General features: G+C 36.0%; 1 protein-coding gene across 3 annotated transcripts in view; it reads right to left on the reverse strand.

Annotated features, from left to right (window-relative positions):
- Positions 1-11,394: 11,394 nt before the first annotated feature.
- Positions 11,395-25,324, reverse strand: part of LOC140146347 (RUS family member 1-like) — a 38,200-nt gene continuing 24,270 nt past the window's right edge. For 2 of the 3 annotated variants that reach the window (XM_072168156.1, XM_072168157.1), the window contains exons 8-15: positions 23,469-23,570; positions 21,305-21,375; positions 20,478-20,677; positions 19,381-19,438; positions 16,574-16,647; positions 15,074-15,186; positions 13,458-13,515; positions 11,395-12,127 (exon numbers count right to left, since the gene is read on the reverse strand). In XM_072168156.1, coding sequence (XP_072024257.1) covers positions 11,937-12,127; positions 13,458-13,515; positions 15,074-15,186; positions 16,574-16,647; positions 19,381-19,438; positions 20,478-20,677; positions 21,305-21,375; positions 23,469-23,570 — 867 coding nt within the window. In that variant the 3' untranslated portion in view covers positions 11,395-11,936. Of the gene's footprint in view, positions 12,128-13,457; positions 13,516-15,073; positions 15,187-16,573; positions 16,648-16,941; positions 16,982-19,380; positions 19,439-20,477; positions 20,678-21,304; positions 21,376-23,468; positions 23,571-25,324 lie in introns of all 3 variants that reach the window. The other variant, XM_072168158.1, reaches the window with a different exon arrangement.

The raw sequence follows: 25,324 nt of genomic DNA on the forward strand, positions 1-25,324 counted from the left end.
AAGGTTTTTTAGCACGTCAAAAAAGGCCAAGCGATTTTTGGCTGAGACCATTTTGAGAACCCCTCCTGAGGTAGACCTATTCATAATAAATATTGCACATAATTAACCATGATTTTTGGCATTCGGTGATAATGGTAAAAAAATATGTGATCATTGGGTGAGAGATGAGCTAAATTATAGGGGGAATTGGTGAGATCTTGGGTGAGATCATGCCCTTTTTTAAACGGGATTTGAGGGCCAAAACTCGGTCCAACTGAGCCTCGAAAATTTAATTTCAAATGGCTTTTCTTATCAAAATAAGTAGGCCCTAGAACAAAATCATGCAGCAGGCCCTAATAAATGAAAGTTGCTGGTCTACATGCTCAAATTGAAACTGAAATAAGGGCCTTTGGACATGTTGGATGACAGACTGGGAAAAAGGGGGTCTTTGAGTGACAAAGCATAACTATATCAATATTAGCAGTAGATAGCTACTTCATCAATACCAATAGCAGCAGTAGACTAATATCAATAGGCCTACCCATATCATGTAGTAGATAACTACTTCATCACACCAATATCCGAGAAAAATAGTGTTTTTGCGCACACCCTAATATCCATAACAGCAGTAGATAGCTAGTATACTTCAACAATACTAATAATATCAGCAGTGTAGATATCTACTTCGTCAATATCCATATCAGCAGTAGATAGATAGATACTTCATCAATACCCACATAAGCAGTAGATAGCTACATCGATACCAATATCAGCAGTGGATTACTAATTCATCAATACCAATGCCAACAGTCATAGCTACTTCATCAACACCAATATCAGCAGTAGATAGCTACTTCATCAATATCAATATCAGCAGTTACAGTAGATATCTACTTCATCAATACCAATATCAGCAGTTGATAGCTACTTCAATACCAATATCAGCAGTAATTAGCTACTTCATCAACACCCTTATCAGCAGTAGATAGCTGCATCAATACCAATATCAGCAGTTGATAGCAACTTCGTCAATACCAATGCCAACAGTAGATAGCTACTTCATCAACACCAATATCAGCAGTAGATAGCTACCTCATCAATACCCAATACCCATATCAGTAGTAGAAAACTTCATCAGTGTTTTTCGTCACACTCTACTACCCATATCAGCAGTAGATAACTACTGCATCAATACCAATATCAGCAGTAGATGTAGTTACTTTATCAATGCCCATATCAGCAGTAGATATAGTTACTTCATCAATACCAATATCAGCAGTAGATATAGTTACTTCATCAATACCAATATCAGCAGTAGATATACTTACTTTATCAATACCCATATCAGCATGCAGTAGATATAGTTACTTCATCAATACCAATATAGATGTAGTTACTTTTACTTTATCAATACCAATATCAATACCCACATCAGCAGTAGACGCAGTTACTTTATCAATACCCATATCAGCAGTAGATATAGTTAACTTCATCAATACCAATATCAGCAGTAGATATAGTTACTTCATCAATACCAATATCAGCAGTAAATATAGTTACTTCATCAATACCAATATCAGCAGTAGATGTAGTTACTTTATCAATACCAATATCAGCAGTAGATATAGTTACTTTATCAATACCCACATCAGCAGTAGATGTAGTTACTTCATGAATACCAATATCAGCAGTAGGTGCAGTTACTTTATTAATACCCATATCAGCAGTTAGATAACTACTTCATCAATACCAATATCAGCAGTAGATAACAATGACATCAATACCGATATCAGCAGTAGATAACTACTTCATGCAGAAGTAACTATATCTACATATAGCTACTTCATCGATACCAATATAAGCAGCAGCAGATGTAGTTACTAATATCAATACCCATATCAGCAGTAGATATAGTTGCTTTATCAATACTCATATCAGCAGTAGATATAGTTACTTCATCAATACCAATATAGATGTAGTTACTTTTACTTTATCAATACCAATATCAATACCCACATCAGCAGTAGACGCAGTTACTTTATCAATACCCATATCAGCAGTAGATATAGTTAACTTCATCAATACCAATATCAGCAGTAGATATAGTTACTTCATCAATACCAATATCAGCAGTAAATATAGTTACTTCATCAATACCAATATCAGCAGTAGATGTAGTTACTTTATCAATACAAATATCAGCAGTAGATATAGTTACTTTATCAATACCCACATCAGCAGTAGATGTAGTTACTTCATGAATACCAATATCAGCAGTAGGTGCAGTTACTTTATCAATACCCATATCAGCAGTAGATAGTTACTTTATTAATACCCATATCAGCAGTTAGATAGCTACTTCATCAATACCAATATCAGCAGTAGATAACAATGACATCAATACCAATATCAGCAGTAGATAACAATGACATCAATACCGATATCAGCAGTAGATAACTACTTCATGCAGAAGTAACTATATCTACATATAGCTACTTCATCGATACCAATATAAGCAGCAGCAGATGTAGTTACTAATATCAATACCCATATCAGCAGTAGATATAGTTGCTTTATCAATACTCATATCAGCAGTAGATATAAAGGGTTCACAAAAAATAACTCCCCCCTAAAATTACAAAATATTTCTTTGCATAACTTCACATACATTTTGTTGATTTGAAAAATTTAAAAACCTGTGATGTAGGAATCATTTTCCTACCCTCCCATAATTCATTGTTTAAAAAATCTTTTTGTTTTGGCCAAAAATAATCACATTTTCCAAAAATGATGCTTTCAGAAAAAGTTGCATTTTTCCACATCCTCAACATTTAATGTACAAAAACATTCTTGATATCAATGTTTTGATTGATTTAATGGTGTTTTTGTTTTTTTCATTTTTATGTATACGATTACCCAGTCAACCATACAATCATCTTGCAGTATAAAACAATTATTCATTAACATGTACAGGGTTTTTCTAGAAGGTTTTATTGAGCCGGTGTTTCAAAAATGGTAAAATCAATTTAGGAGTTACAAAACATTTCTTTGCATAACTTTCTTTTTTTTCCATTTTTATTCCCTGTACTTAGATCTGGTGGTGGGAGAAAAACATGTGTACAAATTTCTTTGCATAACTTGACATTCATTTAGTTGATTTGAAAAATTTAAAAACCTGTGAATAGAGGCATCTTTTTGCTACCCTAGCAAAGTTATACCTTTTCAAAATCCTTTTGTTTTGGTCAAAAATAATCACACTTTTCAAAAATGATGCTTTAAAAAAATTTGCACTTTTCAACATTCCATACATGTAATATACAAAACTTTCTCGATATCAATGTTATGATTGATTTAATTGTTTTGTTTTCCTTCACCTTCTTGTCTCTGATCTCTCAGTCACCCATGCAACCATCATGTAGTGCAAAAATAATGATTTCTTGAAGCTGATTTTCACATAAATGAGGATGTTGAAAAGTGCCACTTTTTCTGAAAGCATCATTTTTGGAAAATGTGATTATTTTTGACCAAAACTAAAATATTTTTTAAAGAAAGAACTTTGGAAGGGTAGGAAAATGATTCCTTTATTCACAGGTTTTTAAATATTTCAAATCAACGAAATATATGTCAAGTTATGCAAAGAAATATTTTGTAATTTTAGGGGGGAGTTATTTTTTGTGAACCCTTTAGTTACTTCATCAATACCAATATCAGCAGTAGATATAGTTACTTCATCAATACCAATATCAGCAGTAGATATAGTTACTTCATCAATACCAATATCAGCAGTAGATATAGTTACTTCATCAATACCAATATCAGCAGTAGATATAGTTACTTCATCAATACCAATATCAGCAGTAGATATAGTTACTTCATTAATACCAATATCAGCAGTAGATAGCTACTTCATCAATACCAATATCAGCAGTATATGGCTACCATATCAGCAGTATATAGTTACTTAATCAATACCAATATCAGCAGTTGATAGCTACTTCATCAACACCCATATCAGCAGTATATAGTTACTTAATCAATACCAATATCAGCAGTAGATGTAGTTACTTAATCAATACCAATATCAGCAGTAGATGTAGTTACTTAATCAATACCAATATCAGCAGTAGATGTAGTTACTTAATCAATACCAATATCAGCAGTAGATGTAGTTACTTAATCAATACCAATATCAGCAGTAGATGTAGTTACTTAATCAATACCAATATCAGCAGTAGATGTAGTTACTTAATCAATACCAATATCAGCAGTAGATGTAGTTACTTAATCAATACCAATATCAGCAGTAGATGTAGTTACTTAATCAATACCAATATCAGCAGTAGATGTAGTTACTTAATCAATACCAATATCAGCAGTAGATGTAGTTACTTAATCAATACCAATATCAGCAGTAGATGTAGTTACTTAATCAATACCAATATCAGCAGTAGATGTAGTTACTTTATCAATACCAATATCAGCAGTAGATGTAGTTACTTTATCAATACCAATATCAGCACTGAGTAGATAGCTACTTCATCAACACCCATATCAGCAGTATATAGTTACTTAATCAATACCCATATCACCAGTAGATGTAGTTACTTTATCAATACCAATATCAGCAGTAGATAGCTACTTCATCAACACCCATATCAGTAGTAGATAGCTACTACCAATATCAGAAATGGATAGCTACTTCATCAATACTCATATCAGCAGTAGAAAGCTACTTCATCAATACCAATATCAGCTGTAGATATAGATACTTCATCAATACCAATATCAGCTGTAGATATAGTTACTTCATCAATACCAATATCAGCTGTAGATATAGTTACTTCGTCAATACTAATATCAGCAGTAGATATAGTTACTTCATCAATACCAATATCAGCAGTAGATATAGTTACTTCATCAATACCAATATCAGCAGTAGATATGGTTACTTCATCAATACCAATATCAGCAGTAGAGTTACTTCATCAATACCAATATCAGCAGTAGATATAGTTACTTCATCAATACCAATATCAGCAGTTGATATAGTTACTTCATCAATACCAATATGAGCAATATATGTAGTTACTTCATCAATACCAATATCAGCAGTAGATATAGTTACTTCATTAATACCAATATCAGCAGTAGATAGCTACTTCATCAACACCCATATCAGCAGTATATAGTTACTTAATCAATACCCATATCAGCAGTAGATGTAGTTACTTTATCAATACCAATATCAGCAGTAGATAGCTACTTCATCAACACCCATATCAGTAGTAGATAGCTACTACTTTATCAATACCAATATCAGCAGTAGATAGCTACTTCATCAACACCCATATCAGTAGTAGATAGCTACTACTTAATCAATACCAATATCAGCAGTAGATGTAGTTACTTTATCAAAACCAATATCAGCACTAGATAGCTACTTCATCAACACCCATATCAACAGTATATAGTTACTTAATCAATACCCATATCACCAGTAGATGTAGTTACTTTATCAATACCAATATCAGCAGTAGATAGCTATTTCATCAACACCCATATCAGTAGTAGATAGCTACTACCAATATCAGAAATGGATAGCTACTTCATCAATACTCATATCAGCAGTAGAAAGCTACTTCATCAATACCAATATCAGCTGTAGATATAGATACTTCATCAATACCAATATCAGCTGTAGATATAGTTACTTCATCAATACCAATATCAGCTGTAGATATAGTTACTTCATCAATACTAATATCAGCAGTAGATATAGTTACTTCATCAATACCAATATCAGCAGTAGATATAGTTACTTCATCAATACCAATATCAGCATTAGATATAGTTACTTCATCAATACCAATATCAGCAGTAGAAAGTTACTTCATCAATACCAATATCAGCAGTAGATATAGTTACTTCATCAATACCAATATCAGCAGTTGATATAGTTACTTCATCAATACCAATATGAGCAATAGATGTAGTTACTTAATCAATACCCATATCAGCAGTAGATGTAGTTACTTTATCAATACCAATATCAGCAGTAGATAGCTACTTCATCAACACCCATATCAGTAGTAGATAGCTACTACTTAATCAATACCAATATCAGCAGTAGATAGCTACTTCATCAACACCCATATCAGCAGTATATAGTTACTTAATCAATACCAATATCAGCAGTAGATAGCTACTTCATCAACACTCATATCAGTAGTAGATAGCTACTACCAATATCAGCAATGGATAGCTACTTCATCAATACTCATATCAGCAGTAGAAAGCTACTTCATCAATACCAATATCAGCTGTAGATATAGATACTTCATCAATACCAATATCAGCTGTAGATATAGTTACTTCATCAATACCAATATCAGCTGTAGATATAGTTACTTCATCAATACTAATATCAGCAGTAGATATAGTTACTTCATCAATACCAATATCAGCAGTAGATATAGTTACTTCATCAATACCAATATCAGCAGTAGATATAGTTACTTCATCAATACCAATATCAGCAGTAGATAGTTACTTCATCAATACCAATATCAGCTGTAGATATAGTAGACTATGCCATAGTCGATTTTTGATAAATAAAAATGTTATTAATCATGATGAACGCATTCAGTTGAACTCGAAATTATACTGATATTTAGTAGGCCTACATCAAAATACTAGTATAAAATGGTTATGAAAAAGTTTAGGCTATATAATTATATTTGTGACAGTAAAAGTAAAGTATAGGCCCTACGTGAGGCTTATATTATTGAATGCAACATATCATAATGGCATAATTATAATGACACTTCAATACTGAACAATTCTAATTTTAGAATCTGCCAGTTTATTATCCGAAAAACCGACTATGGACTTTCACTTTTAAGCAGAACTTTACCCCGGGACTCACACACTGTCAATCATACTTGTTTATCAATAAAATCTAACCACAAGACTAAGCATGGTGGTACAATACGCGCTAGATGCATACGTTCATCCACCAGCACAAAAGCGCCGCATTCCCTAGATAGTTGTGTACCATGTATAGTTATAATGGTACCAGTACGCGTCGGGAGGATTTAAACAATAACGAGATCTGGGCGACCAATCACAAGCCAGATTCATTTTTAAAGATGCATTACATCATCACTAATTTTAGTTAGGCCAGAAATTGGCCTAACTCTCAAGGCAAAGTCAGTAGTCCACTTGGGAAGCTAACAAACAGAGGGCGACGGTGACTGAAAAGATCAGTTGTGAAAATCTATCAATTGTGCACTCATTAATTAAATCAGAGTTTTAAGCTTTTAAAAATGTAATAGCCAGAGTAGTGCACAATTGGCAAGTGGACTACGGAGAAGTCTATAGATATAGTTACTTCATCAATACCAATATCATCAGTTGATATAGTTACTTCATCAATGCCAATATCAGCAGTAGATGTAGTTACTTCATCAATACCAATATCAGCAGTAGATATAGTTACTTCATCAATACCAATATCAGCTGTAGATACAGTTACTTCATCAGTACCAATATCAGCAGTTGATATAGTTACTTCATCAATACCAATATCAGCAGTAGATATGGATACTTCATCAATACCAATATCAGCAGTAGATATAATTACTTCATCAATACCAATATCAGCAGTAGATGTAGTTACTTTATCAATACCAATATCAGCAGTAGCTGTAGGTACTTCATCAATACCAATATCAGCAGTAGATATAGTTACTTCATCAATACCAATATCAGCAGTAGATGTAGTTAGTTCATCAATACCAATATCAGCAGTAGATAGTTACTTCATCAATACCAATATCAGCAGAAGTAGTTACTTCATCAATACCAATATCAGCTGTAGATATAGTTACTTCAGCAGTATCAATATCAGCAGTAAATATAGTTACTTCATCAATACCAATATCAGCAGTAGATATGGATACTTCATCAATACCAATATCAGCAGTAGACATAGTTACTTCATCAATACCAATATCAGCAGTAGATAGCTACTTCATCAAAACCAATATCAGCAGTAGATATAGTTACTTCATCAATACCAATATCAGCTGTAGATATAGTTACTTCATCAATACTAATATCAGCTGTAGATATAGTTACTTCATCAATACTAATATCAGCTGCAGATATAGTTACTCATAAAGTGATCTGCTACCACAAAATGAGCGCAAAGTTGGAAGTTGGTAGATAAGACGTTGGTTGGTAGTTTCGAGACATCCTGGCTGCGGAGTTGATGTTCTTTGTTTGCCACCCACCTGCACAAGCCAGTAGTATGTCCTTTGTGAATGGCCCATTGTGCCCCCATTCACAAAGGATATACACACTATTGGCTTGAACAGGTGCATGTGAAAGACAGAACATCAACACAGTAGCCAGGATATCTCGAAACTACCAACTTGCGACTTTACGCTCATTTCGTGGTAGCAGGTCACATATTAGCAGTATAATTGATATTGACTACAAACGATAACCAACTTGATGGTTTCAAGATTCCAAATGTTTTATTCACATATTCTTCAGAGAATGCATGGTGGTACATACTATTAGGCTATTCCAGTTGAAATCCATACCCGCACGCAACGGAAAACATGGCCTTAATCTAGAGTCCGAAGTTTTCTGTTTCACGGAAAACGGAAGAAAATCACGGAATCAGAGGTACAACACGGAAAATGACAGATAAGAGAAATAAATGTTAAAAACAATCATGAGTTGTGTATGTTAATTTTTATGATAAAAATACTGTTTAATAATACCGAAATTAAGTTATATTGCCAAGGCATGAACCCCCTATATCCCTCCAAACATCGTAATAGTCGGCCTATTGTCGTGAGAATGTTCCAATCAGAGCATTTTGATCGCGATATTAAACACTTTGTTGTGACATTAATATCATTGTTTATACATGTATTTTAAGCTTTATTCATGACACGGATATACAAATTTTACAACACAGATTACAACACGGAAAATGTATTTTAGAAAACGGTAAACTTCAGACTCTACCTTAATCCACACAGGGAGTGTGAATTTCAAATGGGACTACCTTGGAATGACTCCATTTGAAATTCACACTCCCTGTGTGGAAGACTAAGGTTATGTCTCCAAGGGGAGTGTATGCATTCAAGTGGAATAGCCCATGATCACAATATACTTTACAATAAAAGTATAAACAATAACAGTAAAATATTAATCAATAATAAAACACTAAATAATACCTTATTCATTTAGGGGACAACCCAAAAGTTTGATGACATCCTGTAAACGAAAGTGGTTTCATCAGGAGGCTAATGGATGTTCATTTATAGAAGGTCATCAGACTTTTGGTTTATTCCCTGTGTAACATGATTGAATCCCTAAGGAATAAACCAAAAGTATGATGACACTTAAAACTCATACTGCACACCCTGTCAAACAAAATTTTAAGCACCCCCCCAAAAAAAAAAAACCATGTACACTGTGAAATGGGAGAACAAATTAAAGCCTTAATGTACGATCTTTTTAAATTTTTAGATTTTTCTTTTTTTCTTCTAAAATGATAATATGCAATCATTATGAAAGTTCCCAATACATTTGGACGCGAAAAACATTGGGAATTTGCAAAGAAACAACATCATAAACTTCACATTTATCACTCAAACATCTCGCACTATTTGGATTAGGACAGCGAAAGTGCGGCCTCAGAGTTAGTCTCCCCACAGCGGTTAAAGTTTGAGTTACGCTCCCTCCACATGTGGAGGGAGCGTAATCAAGCTAGTTTTGTAGGAGACTACGGTTTATGATCGTGGCCGACATAAAGTCATAATCTAAAATTATGACTTTATGTCGGACCAACAGAAAATCGCCCCGCTTTACTACAAATAGGGACGAATTTGACAGTTTGCTCATAGATTTAAGTTAGAACATGTGTAAGTATTACAAATATGCCAAAAAATCGGTTTTGAAAAAAATAAAGGTAAATTCTGAAAAAAGATCGTACATTATGACTTTAACACAAACTGAAGTCTTGGGAATACACCCAAATGTATTAGGAATACACCCAAATGTCTTAGGAATACACCCAAATGTATTAGGAATACACCCAAATGTCTTGGGAATACCCCCCCCCCCATGTATAAGGAATACACCCAAGTGTATCAGGAATACACCCAATTGTCTTAGAAATACACTCAAATGTATTAGGAATACATCCAAATGTATTAGGAATACATCCAAATGTATTAGGAATACATCCAAATGTATTAGAAATACACCCAAAAGGTCCTGACAATTTTAGTGTTAACGAGATTCTACTGTACTATAGATGCATCGCTATTAGTCAGATGGATAGAAACATAATAATATCTACACATTTAGGTATATTCCTAAGACATTTGGGTGTATTCCTAATACATTTGGGTGTATTCCAAATACACTTGGGTGTATTCCTAATACATTTAGGTGTATTCCTAAAACATTTGGGTGTATTCCCAAAACACTAAGGGTGTATTCCCAAGACATTTGGGTGCATTCCAGAACATTTGGGTGCATTCCTAATACATATGGGTGTATTCCCAAGATATTTGGATATATTCCCACAACATTTGGGTGCATCCCTAAGACATTTGGGTGTATTCCCAAGAATTTGGGCACAAATTACCACAGACGAACTACAATCAAAGTCCCCATGCTTTGTATGCTGTGAATTCTCACATATTCATGAGCGCCAATCATTCGATCATGCATTTCTTACAATTACGCCAGATTGCGTGCCTTTCCGTATGCGATAGAGCGCTGCGTGTGTTCAGGAAAGACTGTTTCATCTGTCACACTTCATGCCTGATCAGCCCTCATTATTGGGCGATGCTGGGATTTTGACTGATTGTAGTTCATTGCTGATAGTCTGTGCAAAGGCTGTTTTTGTTTGCCTTCGAAAGGTATTAGTTATCAGCCCCATTATTCCTAATTCCTTTTTTTCTTCGATGAAGGCACCAGCCAAAATATAACATCGTTGGGCAAGAAAAACTTTGTATGTGCTTTTGGCCCCTGAACATGTTTAAAACAAAACTGCCAAGAAGTTACATAAGAGGTATTGCTTTCAGGGACCAATGACACAATGCCAAACGACGATAAGTATTCTATCAATATAAGGGACCGTTCACAAACACTTGTAAGGGGGGGGGCCTGATGCAAAAAAAATCGCGAACATTTTCCGGGCCCCTCCTTAACAGACCTCAAAAATTTCAGGGTCCCCCCTTTTGACATGAAAATTATGGGTCAACCCCATAGAAAAGCATATAAACTCAATTTTTCCAGGAAAATTTGTGGTCATTTTTTTTCAGGCCCCCCCCTTAAAAGGGCAAAAAAATTCAGGGCTCCCTTTTTGCATCAGCCCCCCCCCTTACAAGTGTTTGTGAACGGTCCCTAATGAACAAAACTTTACAACCCCCAGAGAGAAACTGTGTTTTGTGGCACTCGAAAAGGCTGAATGCAGTGGAAGTGCCCCACACACCCGGAATGTGGTGCATGATGGGAAGTAGGGAAAAAGATTTATTAAATACATGCTGTAATTCAGCTTGCATGTTGCATTTATGCAAGGAATGCTGGGAGGAGTTTATTGATAGCCTAGGCTTTTTTCAGACCATCCAGGTTTCATGATTGCTGTCCAAAATATGACAGAAGGGTCACTGGCTGGCTAGCTAGTCGTTGATTTACAACATTTGTGGCAAGTTGGTGCTATAGTTACTAGTACTAGTCAACCCATCGTGATCGACTTGATGGTTTTGTCAGGCTTCGCTGATTTATCAGTGCTAGTTTAGAATATTTTCTCATGTACTAGCCCAGTGTCACTCCATGTAGCTCTCCATTCATCAGGACCTATTAAAGTATGATTTGTAATCTACCCAGCTTACTGCATCTGAGCAATGCATTCTGGGTAAGGTTTAGAATATTTTTTCATGTTCTAGCCCAGTGTCACTCCATGTAGCCCTCCATTCATCAGGTCCTAATAAAGTATGACTCGTAATCCACCCGGCTTGTTGCATTTGAGCAATGCATGTTGGGAAGAGTTTATTACATGTTTGGTTTGCGAGTCTTACCACCTGCCAGCACTCAGCATTGGATAAGGGGCCACCTATTAAAGAAAGTATAGAAAAAAACAGCTCAATTCTTGTCAATTTTTGGACCGAAAAACATGCACTTAAGGGTGTTTTTAGGATTCTGTGATAATCAACCCCAAACCCTGGTTTATGCACTCTGACTTTTGCAAACATAATTCTATTTTAAATTGTGGGATAGGCTTTTACAACAGGAATTCGAAACAATTAGTGGGTTTTTATCGGGTTCGCCGTCGAACAAGTTTATTGTCCGACGGCAACAAGATAATATTTTGTTTTATAATGAAATATTACAAATTAACATAAAAGAGTAAGAATAAGAGTAATATCTTAATCTACAGCCTGTCTCAAAAAAAATTGTGCAAGTGAAAAGCGCCTCTTTGGCAATTAGAAAATACCGTTGTGACATAATGCTTACATCAACGTCAAGGGTGTAGTCTTAGCTCTCAAATACCGTTTATTCTGTTCAATTTGCTTGTTTTAATCTCGAGATATGTTAAGTTAAAGACGAAAGGGTAAAATCACAATTGTGCCACTTTTACTAGGGAAGAGAGCTTTACATGTATACTCAAAATTCTGAATGCTTAGACTTGTGTCAAGAAGAGTTGAAGAGCTACATTTGTATGAAAACATACGAAATTGTATGTTCTTGTCATTATTTCCAAAAATTGGCCAAATATCAATATTAAACTTTTATTGCCAGTTAGTTTCAACTAAAGGATTAGGATTGAACTGTTTTATTTGGTAAACAGGATATGTTTATAATCCACAGAAATTTGTGCTGCATTTTTTCTGGAATCTGAAATAATCACTTTGATTTTGATATTAATTTACAAATTAATTAGGGGTTCATTCATAGGATTGAGGGCATGATCGATGTTTATGCCCGAGGCGAAAGCCGAGGGCATAAACAGCGATCATGCCATAAATTCTATCAATAAACCCCGATCATACATACCCAACATTCTTAGCAAGGCAATACAGATGAAAATAATAAGGGTTTACAAGTTTAAATAACATTTCCATACCGTTTTCCTTCATAAATTGGAAGAAAATGAGTAGGCCTACATGCAGGAAGCAGCTCGGCTCATGAGGTCAACGGCCGGGAGTCAACGCGTGATACGCGTCATCTTTTGCGCTCCGCGTGAGATGGGCACGGTGACATGCGCGTGTACGCAACACTAGCAAATCGTGGATCGTGTTAATTGGGTTCCAACGCTGCGTGACGCAGCTTGTTTATGCCCTGCGTACTGGTCATAAACGGTATTTATGACCAGCAAAAGAGAGCGCAAATCCAATCAGAAACGTCGTTATATCGTGAGTATGTATGAACTTTGTATTACTTACCATTTGTGAACACATCAATGAGATCTTTAACAAAGTGACTAGGAGCTTGTCGCTGTATCTGCAAATGGGTGTGATACAAAAACAAATTTTGCAATATGTGTACATCCACATCAAAGCGATGCACTTGTCGGCTGCTATATGTGTCTCATTTCACATAATAGCTAGGAATAAATACCAGACTCATCTCAAGTGGAAGTCACTTCAAATCATCCACAAAGTCACATGGTTAAGGAGTGCTCTCTGTATTCCTAAAACATGTGACTTGGGAATGATTTGAAGTGATCTCCACTTGAGATGAGTCTGATATTTATTCCAAGCTATATAATCTGTAAAAAGAGACATATGTAACAGCCGACAAGTGCATAGTTAAATGTGGATGTACACGTATAGTAGCTTGAAATTATTTTTCACAATAATAGAATGGGCCATTCCAGATGAAATCCACACTCCTTATGGAATACATGTCCTTAATCTTTCACAGAGAGAGAGTGTGTAGATTTCAAATGGGGTTACCTGAATGTGTGATTCCATTTAAAATCTACACTCCCTGTCTTGGAGATTAAAGTCATGTCTTCCATAGTGGATGTATGAATTTCAATTGGAAGAGCCCAATCATGTGTTTTATAATGTGTTTAGCTGGAGTCTGATAAGGCCAAAAAAATTATAATCCATGTCTTCAAATGAAAAAAACAAAACACTTTTTTGCTGCAAATTGGAGTGGAAATTTACAGTGGGTCTCTTCGACACACACACAAAAAAATCATATTTCTTCATATTCAAGAATTTTTATGCTCCCCTTTCAACCTTCAGATTCAAAAAGGTATTTTAAAATATGTGTGATGTTTTCTCAAGTAGTTTTTCACTATGCTCTTTTGTTGTGTGAAGTGTAAATGTTTACTCCAGTAGTGTTTTGTATTGTTTTTTGCGATTTATTCAGTTTTTTTGGTTGTTTTCTTTGTAAGTGAAAAAAAAAAAATTCTAATGCGCAAATTAGCCGTCAAAACGTAATGCACACACGCTACAGGAAACAAACTTTTTTTTTTTTGCCTAACATGGTTTTTATGATGCATGCACATAAATCAGGTAGAGACATATTTTGCCTTGGCCATCTTTTACACATTCACAAAGGATATTATGCTGTCAGTCCCATGTATACAAGGGCCATGATACCTGAATGTAGCTTACAGTCAGTCCTGTATGTGCATTTGTAGCTTAGGCCAAAATTAAAATTGTTTACTTGCCCTCAAATGAATTTTAAAGATTGGGTCGGTCGGTCTGGATTTTTTTTTAATTACCCCCGGTACTAGCAAACTCTACTGTTTGTATTAATTAAGGCTCAAAATATTTAAAATCAGACAATTTTGGTGTCAAAATGAATCAACTAACATTACTAATAAACATCTAAAATGTTGAACACAATCTCTAAAATACGTTTTTTACATCTTCAGAATGCAAAAATTTGAAAAAAAAACCAACCTTTTTCAGGAATTTCCAAAAATACGGTCGGTATTCTTTTGTACAGTAAATAGACATTTTTTTTTTCCGATTTCCAAAATTAGGGTCGGTCGGTTGAGGGCAAGCAAACATTTTTTTGGCAGGGGGCCTTACAGTCTTACCGGGTGGTTCTCAGAAGCTTGTTTCTTTGCAAACATGACAATCTCCACCTGGAAGCAGGCTTTGATCACGTCTTCAGCTGTTGCATTATGATGAAGTACTACATTAATTTCACCTGCAAAAAAGAGAGCAAAAGAATAAATGAACAATTCCAGCAGCTGTGTTAGGCTACTTAATAAAATTTGCTTAATTTAATGCCCATGTCACCCATGGGTGACGCCATACCAAGACCACCAGGTGATCTGCACCGCAGAGCTAAACAGACAGGAACTTTTCAGACAAATATGTGGCACGATCAAGGGAAATGAGTCGCTTGTCGCTTATATTGATTTTGAGATATTGGCAAAGAAAGGGTTCAAATTCTTTTGTTTTACACTGTTTTCAGCAATTTTTAAATTGATGTAACTTCACAAAGGAAACTTGTATCAACATGGGGTTTTCAGTTTCTGAAAGCTCTAAATGTCCTCTTTAGGAACCTATGTAAAACTAGGTAGGAAAATATGCTCACTAAGTTGGCATTTTTAGCCCCATGGACACTACTGTCTTTCTAACATAGCCACTGATTGGTTAATTATGATATTATTATCTGAGTAACCAATCAAAATAGAGCTTTTAGATCCCTCATCAATTTTAAGCTAAATCCCCTTTAGCCTTACTGACTATTCTTACCATATCTCTGATTGGTTCAATACATGATATAGCCCTCTTTGTAACCAATCAAAATAGTACTCAGAGGCAGAAAATGGGGTTAAATGTACTGCCTGGTTATTGCTGGTTCACAGAAAAAAAGGTTCAACTGTAATTCAGGGATTTCAAGGACTTTAAATGGGGGGGGTAAAGTTTGGTTTTGGTAGGGGTGTGCAAGTTGGGAATTTGAAAGTGGACCCATTCATATACCATCTTTCCAAGAAATTTGGACCCATCGCTACATCAAAAATTTTGGCCAAATGTTAATTTTTTTTTAAATCTCAAAAATTTGGCTACATTTGGGTTATTTTTCAGAATACATTGGGAAAATTAAAACATGACCCAAAATTGGCTTAGAAAAATAGGTCATATGGTTGAAAATGAGACACATTAGTCCTAAACCATGTGACTTGGAGATGATTTGAATTGACCTCCACTTGAGATGAGTCTGGTACTATTTATTCCTAGCTATAAGAGACACATGTAGCAGCAACATTCTTTTTTGGTTTTAGATGTACACATAATGCTAAATTTACAGGCCAAGGCAATTGAACCAAATCAGTTCAATCTTTCAATCGAGCATTGATAATTGGTCGATCCTTTCTATTTATGAAATATCAACTAATTAGCTACTGCTAATTATTATAACATATAATCTTTGTACGCAATGCATCGTCAAATACAATTTTACTATTAATTTTGATTAATTAGTTGATCGCTTATTAATAACAAGCATCGAAGCAGCATCGACAGTCAATCCAAAGATCAAACAAATTTGGTCCTGGTGCCTAACAAGGGCTAGTATTGTACTTTACCTTTCCGGTTGTTGAAACCCATTAGATAATGCTCCTTATCATTGCTATGTAGACACTCATCCAAGTCTGGTGAACTGTGAAAGAATAAACCTATCATTATGACCACCATAGGAGTAGATACCAGAGGAACCCTCCCCCACCTTATCATTGCTATGTCCCCCTTCCCACTCCCCAAACCTTATCATTGCTATGCAGACACTCATCCAAGTCTGGTGAACTGTGAAAGAATAAACCTATCATTATGACCACCATAGGAGTAGATACAGGGACCCCCAACCTTATCATTGCTATGCAGACACTCATCCAATTCTAGTGAACTGTGAAAGAACAAACCTATCATTATGACCACCAGCAGGGACCCCCCCAACCTTATCATTGCTATGCAGACACTCATCCAAGTCTGGTGAACTGTGAAAGAACAAACCTATCATTATGATCACCATAGGAGTAGATCCGCAGGACCCCCACCTTATCATTGCTATGCCCCCCACACACCTTATCATTGCTATATCCCCCCCCCCCAACCTTATCATTGCTATGTATACACTCATCCAAGTCTGGAGAACTGTGAAAACAAACCTATCATTATGATCACCATAAGGTTAGATACCGGATGACCCCCCCCCCCTTCCACCTTATTACTGCACTTATCCAAGTCTAGAGAACTGTGAAAGAACAAACCTATCTGACATTATGATCACCATAGCAGTAGTCCTGTAGGATCCCCCTCCCCCACCCCACCCCCAAAGGAGGAACACCCCTCCCAATAATCGCCGAGGGACATGGTCCTTGTAACCACAACCTAATACTACCCACTACATGTGTTTTTGACTAAATAATAAAGTGATGCGATCAAGCTAAAAGAGTCTGGTGTCAATTAAAATCAAAATTCGGTTTTCAATTTCATTGCATGAGCCATTTTCATAAATTCATTTTGCTGTAAACCCCATCATAATTAGACTTATGGTTCTAGAGATATGGTCATTTTAATATTACTCAGAACAATAAAATGCAAAAGAAGTTGAATATTATTATTGGCTATATCTCAAAATCAATATTCCCGGCATCTGACTCATTTTGCTTGATCGCATCAAATTATACTATTACATGCAGGCGTCTGAAATAGTTCAACTTTATTACGCATCTGTCATGTCAAATTTCATTATTTTGTAATAAAGTTGCGGATCCGAACTATTTATATACAACCGGTTCAATAGCAGATAAGCTTAACACTTCCTGCACCCAACACATACATGCGAATATTCAATTAACCTTTTCGGTAAATCCCATAAGCCTTTGCGTGTAGACCTGATAGATGTTCTCATTTGACGCCACGCCGATGTGCATATCGTTGAGCGAACAGCATTACTGCACATTTCAAAGACATGAAGTGCACAATACCGATGTGCACATTGGCATGACAACATCTCAGGTCTAACCGCAAAGGCTTATGGGATTTACTGAAATGGTCAATTCCTTCCTTGCACATCCAAGATGGCGCTCATGAGGCAGCCATCTTGGATAAAGGTGAATTGGGATATTCTGTTTAAAATCCACACTATCCCTGTGGAAGATGTTAGAATTATCTTCCGACAGGGAGAAAATATCTACAAGGGGAGTATGAATTTCAAATAGAATGAACACAATTTGCAGCTCCCGATTTTCATATACCCTTTGAGAATGATTCAATCTGAATCATCCATAGTCAGAGGGAGGGTGAGTTTCAAATAGAGTTGGTTAATAATGTGATCATTCCATTTGAAATTCATACTCCCCCGTGAACAATATTTCCCAAACCTTCCACAGGGGTAGTGTGGATTTTAAATGAATATATAGCCCATTTGCAAACGGTTTATGGGGAATGAGAAATAATCATTTAAGTTTAGGAAATAATTGAAGTATGTTTTCCCCATAGACTAATGCGTGTCTAACAATCACTCCAGTGTTGCGTACCTTTGTGTTACATGTCTTCACATGCGAAAGCTAGACCGTAAAAATATGCACTATGTGCATAGCAGTTTTGTCTGCCGCACTTCATGGAACAATCGGCACTCATTTCACAAGTCTTTTGTGAGAAATCTATTAAATATGCAGGTATAAAGCTTTGGAATGCTATTGATACTGATATCAAGTGCTCGTCATCAGTGAAGCAATTCCGGAAAAAGTATAAACAACATCTCATGCAAAGCTATTCTAAATTGTATGTAGTCTTTCAATCATGTGTACCTCACCAATTATTTTGTTCACTAATTTCATTAATTTACTTTCAATAATTAGTTTTGATATGTGCATTTTGTTTTTCTTTGTTTTTCCTTAAATGTTAACATAGGATATGTCATTGATGGACATGACAGCTGGTTGGTTGGACTCGGCATTTTTGTTGTCTACCAACCTGCTGCCATGTCAAATAAATGCCATATACCTGTATCAAGGGGTTACAGAGCTACAGGCCTTTGGGCCTCAACTGTAATTCCTTCACTCATCGTTGTATTATGCATTTCCATAGTTTATTATATATGTATTATTCCTGATATCTTTATAATGTATTATTCTTATGTATTATTCTTGTATCATGTAATGAGTGAAAAGATAATAATAAATCTATCTATCTATCTATCTCATTATCGGGTGATGCTGGGACTTTGGCTATTTGTGGTTGGTTTGTATCTCTATATTAGTCAATGGTTTTCCCTCACCTTTCAAGGTAGTTCTTTTTAAATCTACACCCCCTGTGTGGAAGATTATAAAGTCATGTCTTCCATAGGGGGTGTATGGATTTCACTGGAATAGCCCTTTTATATACCTACCTCTGTAATAGTCTGCTCAACTGTACACCTAAATGTAAAGTAAATGGTCTGGTCTGACCTGAAACAAATGAAAAACACACAAATGTATTAGGAATACATCCAAATGTATTAGAAATACACCCAACTGCATGTATTAGGAATACATTGTACAAAATGTACTATCAGGAATACAATACACCCAAATGTATCAGGAATACATTGTACAATGTTCACCCATAAGTATTAGGACCCGGAGGGGGTTCTTCCTGGTTGAAGGTATACGGGGATGTGCCACGGTTTTGGGGTACCTTTTCAGCGATTTTGGTATATCAATGGGTGGGTTTTCAGTGGAGACCAGTGCGCCCAATTGGGCGCATTTTGGCCAAAGTGCCCTTAAAGCACCCAATTATGGCAAATTTGGGTGCTTTTTCTTGAAAATTGGTATACTGATGGGTAGCAAAAACAGCAAAAAGTTGGTATAGAGAAAGCCAGCATCCGAAACTCTGCCCGGCCCCCCCCCGTACAAAAAATTTTGAAAACCCCCCCCCCCCCGGGTATTAGGAATACACCCAAATGTATTAGGAATACACCTAAATTGTATTAGGAATACACCCAAATGTATTAGGAATATACCCATCAGGCAGCGTGTGCCACAAACAATAACCTCACATCCTGGTCAGTCCACTATGATTTGCAAATTAATCCACTATATTCCATAATGGTAAAGCTAGGGCACATGGTCAAGACCTAGATTTTTGTTGACACATAAACGGCCATCGTAGTGGCGAATGTAATTGGATTAGGTCATTTGAAACTGGTCCACACATAATTATAATGAATATACGAACTATTCCATATCATATCACAGGCTCTAGAGGATTCAGCTAGATTCATCAGCCCATTTATCTGTTGTTAATTACTATTTAGAAACACTTGACAACAGTGGCGTAGCGTGGGTCATCCGATTGGGGCGGATCCGGGTCTGATGGGGGGCACAAGCCATTTTTTGGCAATTTTCCTATGGGATTTTCTAAATTTTAGAATCGATTGGGGAGAACGTGCCCCCCCCCCCCCTCTATGACGCTACGCCACTGCTTGACAAACTATTGAATACTTACTCCAAATCACAGGCTCTAAAGGATTCACCACGGCTGGATTCATCACCCCATTTATCTGTTGTTGATTACAATCTAGAAACGCTTGACAGACTATATGAAATCGAGCTTGATTGAGCGTTTCCATGACGACTGATTTGACAGCTCTAAAGTTGGCATATATGTGCATGGTAACTGCCAATAGGAATAGACTCCAGGTCAAACTGAAACAAAAGGATAAAAATATATCGGACTTCAAAGTGCTACTTGTGTACTGTCTGCTTTTTCATATGGTATTCTCAACGCCACTCCACCCAGGTGTAAAATGGGGAGCAGTCATGCAGTGCTATTATTGTTAGTAGCTATCTGATGTGAAATATCCTAGTGTCAGTGGAATAAATGAGAGGTTTTAATGACTGAATATGATTTTGTGGTAGTGCAGATGACAAGAATTAATACACAGGCCCTTTAATTATTTTCACCAGAACAATGCATGACCCTGATGAAGGGTGAGTGCATTGCGATGGGAAAAATTAAAGGGCATGTGCATTAGTTTTGTCATTTGCACGTTAAAAAAATCACATCAGTCATTAACCTTGTTCATAAACATCATAAAACTATCATTGTTATAAAGATATTTGTCTTACGGTATATTATCATTATTCTTTGGTTTACCTCAAATTCAGTAGTGATGGCAATGCCTTTCCGCAATTGTGCTGCAAGCATGCCGACAAACCGCCCTTGTACATGTACGCTCCGAGAGATTAACCTTATGTGCACGATTTGATACTGCGCATAGCGAAATGTGCACCTATGTCACTGAACTTTGAGGCAAACCATTGTATACATACCTTGTATGACCAGCCACAATTGGTGTAATCATCAGGCTTATTAATAGGCCAGCTAAATTGACCATTGTTTCCTGAAAGAGAAAAAAATATTAAAATATTGCAGACAACAAGTTCCAAATTTTCTTTAAGAATTCGAAAATTTCAGAATTTTCCATTTTCATGACCTGGAACCAGCCTGAAAAATACTTTAAAATGAGTACAAACAAGACTAGTATTGATTCAGTGATTCTTGAGATACCGTAAAACCTCGTCTATAAGCATATATAGTGTTTTTGACGAAAGCTAAATTAATACCATACATGCATAAACATGCCAGTACAATAGATTGATCTTACAATAATACTTGTTTGTATATGCTTGGATATGTAATTTATTTGCTCACACTACATAATGGCGCCTGGATTAATTTAGCTTTCATCAGAAGCACTATACAGCCTGTCTCAAAAAAAAAAAAAAAATTGTGCAAGTGAAAAGCGCCCTCTTTGGCAATTAGAAAAAACTGTTGTGACATTATGCTTACATCAACGTCAAGGGCGCAGTCTTAGCTCTCAAATGACGTTTGTTCTGTTCACTTTGCTTGTTGCAATCTCGAGATATGTTTATTTAACAACGAAAGGGGCAAATCACAATTGTGCCACTTTTACTACGGAAGAGAGCTGTACATGTAAAATCAATATAGCTGATGCGTCTAATGCACTCTCCCTTCGGGGCTCGTGCATTTGACGCATTATTCGCATCAACATCAGCGCGCGTGTATAATTTTGTCTAATTTCTCTCCCAACAAGTAATATAAAATAAGGTCCGTATGCACAAAAGAGTCAGACCGGGTCTAAAGTCAGACCTGATCTAAGTGGAATTTAGTACCATGAGAAAGGACATTTTCCTTTACATTAGCTCTAGAACTCTACAAAGTTATTTTGTATTATTTTTTAACATTGCATTAAAATCTTTAGAATTTGCTAGCTACTCTAGGCAGGAAATAAGAGTAAAGGACCATTCCCGGTGGAACTTGATTCCAGTTAGACCAGGTCTAACTTTAGACCCTCTCTAACTCTTTTGTGCATACGGACCTTAGTGTGCAATATTTGTTTGTGTTTTAACATGCCTTGAGTGACTAAGAGAACAGTATTTACCATGATAAAATCATTGACGTGCACATGTATTTAATTTTACAGCAGAATGTGAAATATTTATTTATCTTTTCTGTGGAAAAAGAGAATCATTATTCCTGCATCATGATAAAATAGTAAAAACAGTAAAAACAGTAAAAACAATTTGTATTGTGTAATTGATGCATTCTTTTGATTTCACGAAGGAACTCTTGATAAACTTGATGCTATCGCTGATTTACATGCAAAACTCACTTCCCTAGTAAAAGTGGCACAATTGTGATTTTACCCTTTCGGCGTTAACTAAGCATATCTCGAGATTAAAACAAGTAAATTGAACAGAACAAACGGTATTTGAGAGCTAAGACTACACCCGTGACGTTGATGTAAGCATTATGTCACAACGGTATTTTCTAATTGCCAAAGAGGGCGCTTTTCACTTGCACAACTTTTTTTGAGACAGGCTGTATATGCTTGTAGACGAGGTTTTACGGTAACTCTTGATTTTGAGAAAATAACTGTTTATTTTATGGACTATTCCAGTTGAAATTCATACACCCCCTATATGAAAGACATAACCTTAATCTCCCACACAGGGAGTGTGAATTAATAGGGTTACCTGAATGGGTGACTTTAATTCAAATCTACAACCCCCCCTGTGTGGGAGATTAAGGTCATACCTTTCATGGATTTCAAGTGGAATAGCACATGTTTGGACTTGATGACTTACACTTGATTTTCAAATTAACATAAAAAAACCTTTTCACTAGAAGTTTTGAAGTACCGATGACAAGTATTTGAAAGTATAGCTTTTTTGGACAGGAAATGATGAAAGGAATGCAAAACTGACTTTTTTTTTCACCTTTTTCAAAAAGGTGTAATTTCCCCCCAAATTTTAAGGATATAATTGAATTCCTTTCATAATTCACAGTAATTGTCTTTGTTACTTAAAGGATATAGTGAAAATAAAGTTTAAAAACACAATCCTGGGTGCATCCTTAAGGCTGCCCTAGCCTCACTGCTACTAAAACAAACAAACAAACGTTCTGACTCACCTGACTCCCGTCTTTAGCCGACACATCCGCCATATTATTCCTCCTTGCTTGATGCATAGTTAATGCTGCCCTAGTTGCCCCTCCTACTAGCCCAACTATTGCCTGAATTACAAAATAGAAGAAATAATGAGTTAATAACACAGGGTTCACAGTTAGCCATGTCTATTCCAGTTGAAATCCATACACCCCCTATGAAAGACATGACCTTAATCTTCCACACAGGGAGTATGAATTCCATATGGGGTTACCAACCCTGTACACAGGAAAAATAATTTGGCAGCCATTGGCTCCTAAAGTTGAAATCTAGTCGCCAGCAATTGAATTACTGTTTACAGTACAAGTTATGGTTTTTCACACCTGTCCCAACCCACTCAAGCCTCTACTGTTATTCAGATTTCGTTTATTTTCTGCTGCTTAATCAATGCTCCAGTCAATGCAGCTTTTTATTTTCTTTTTTTGATCAGAGCTGGTCTCCACTATACTGAGAGCAGGTCTCTTATTTTATCCCTTGAGAAAGAAAAGTTTTGTCTTTTCGAAATGTCGGGTTTTTAACTTTATTTATATGTTTTGTGTTACTCCCCCATTGAGTGTTGTGTCATATTTTTTCTGTTTTTAATTTAAAAAATAGTCAGATTGACCTCATTAATAACTAAAATTGTGACATGTAAATACATGTATAATACACGCGTATGTGCGATATGCATGGCACATGTTTGGGGCGATGGAAATCCCACTACGTCACTACACTGCTTTAGGGGATTCCCGTGATCTAAGAACAGGTGAACTGCAGGTGTAAATCATGTAATGCTATGCTTCGGGGAATTGAATACCTGAGTGGAAGAAGGGCCCAACTCCAATTTTTTACAAAAATGAGTTAGACCCAGCATTTTATTGCCAGTAGACTGTTCTTCCTTGTGTGTGAAAGATGAGCCAAAATCCACTCTCAAAATAGTCTTCCATGTACACTTAATCATGGTTTTCATGGAAGAAAGAAGGCCCAACTCCATGGAGTTGGGCCCTTCTTCCACAAATATTGGGTTAAAGAGGAATTTTGTTCATCCGTGAAATCTGCTTTTCACTGCAATAAACTTTCTTGCTAACATATTACATGCTTCTACTTGTGCAATTAATGGATAATTATCAAATTTCTGTAGCTATTTTTAACATATCTGCTTACGGAACTGGCACTTGCAGTATGTTAGTGGAAGAAGGGCCCAACTCCAGCTCGTATTAAGACCTGTACCGTTGCCATGTAAACATTATATATAATTTCGAATGTATGTAATATTGTATGTTCATGTACTAAAGGTCCCCTGAAAATGAAAACATTCTGTCTATAAAACTTTTCCAAATATTAAGTTTTTTCTTAATATCTCAAAAACAATTTTAATGGAGTTGGGCCCTTCTTCCACTCAGGTATTCAATTGAATTCTCGTAAGTCGGAACCAATTTTGTGTTGTTTGTTTGTTTTTCAAAATTTTAAAGCTTACTCAAAATTGGTCAATTACAGATTTGTATGGTCATAATGATCAGTAGTAGTGCCCGGAATTGCTTGGCGACTAGTTAGCAAATGTTTAGGTCGCAAATGGCGAGTGCATGTGGGAACATGATCGCATTGGTAAAAATTTGGGCTGGGGGTTACCTAAATGAGTGAATCCATTTGAAATCTGCATCCCCCTGTGTGGTCGATTATAAGTCATGTCTTCCATATAGCTGAGGTGTGTACATTTCAACTGCGCATAGCCCAATGTCTTATATTCAAACCAAGCGTTTAGTCAGGATTTTATTTGGATGGGTGCATGACACTTAAAAGAAAGTGGACCTCTGTCATTGTTCTTCTAAGGTTGACCCACAAT

This window comes from Amphiura filiformis, chromosome 2 (assembly GCF_039555335.1).
Source record: "Amphiura filiformis chromosome 2, Afil_fr2py, whole genome shotgun sequence".
Classification (NCBI taxonomy): domain Eukaryota; kingdom Metazoa; phylum Echinodermata; class Ophiuroidea; order Amphilepidida; family Amphiuridae; genus Amphiura; species Amphiura filiformis.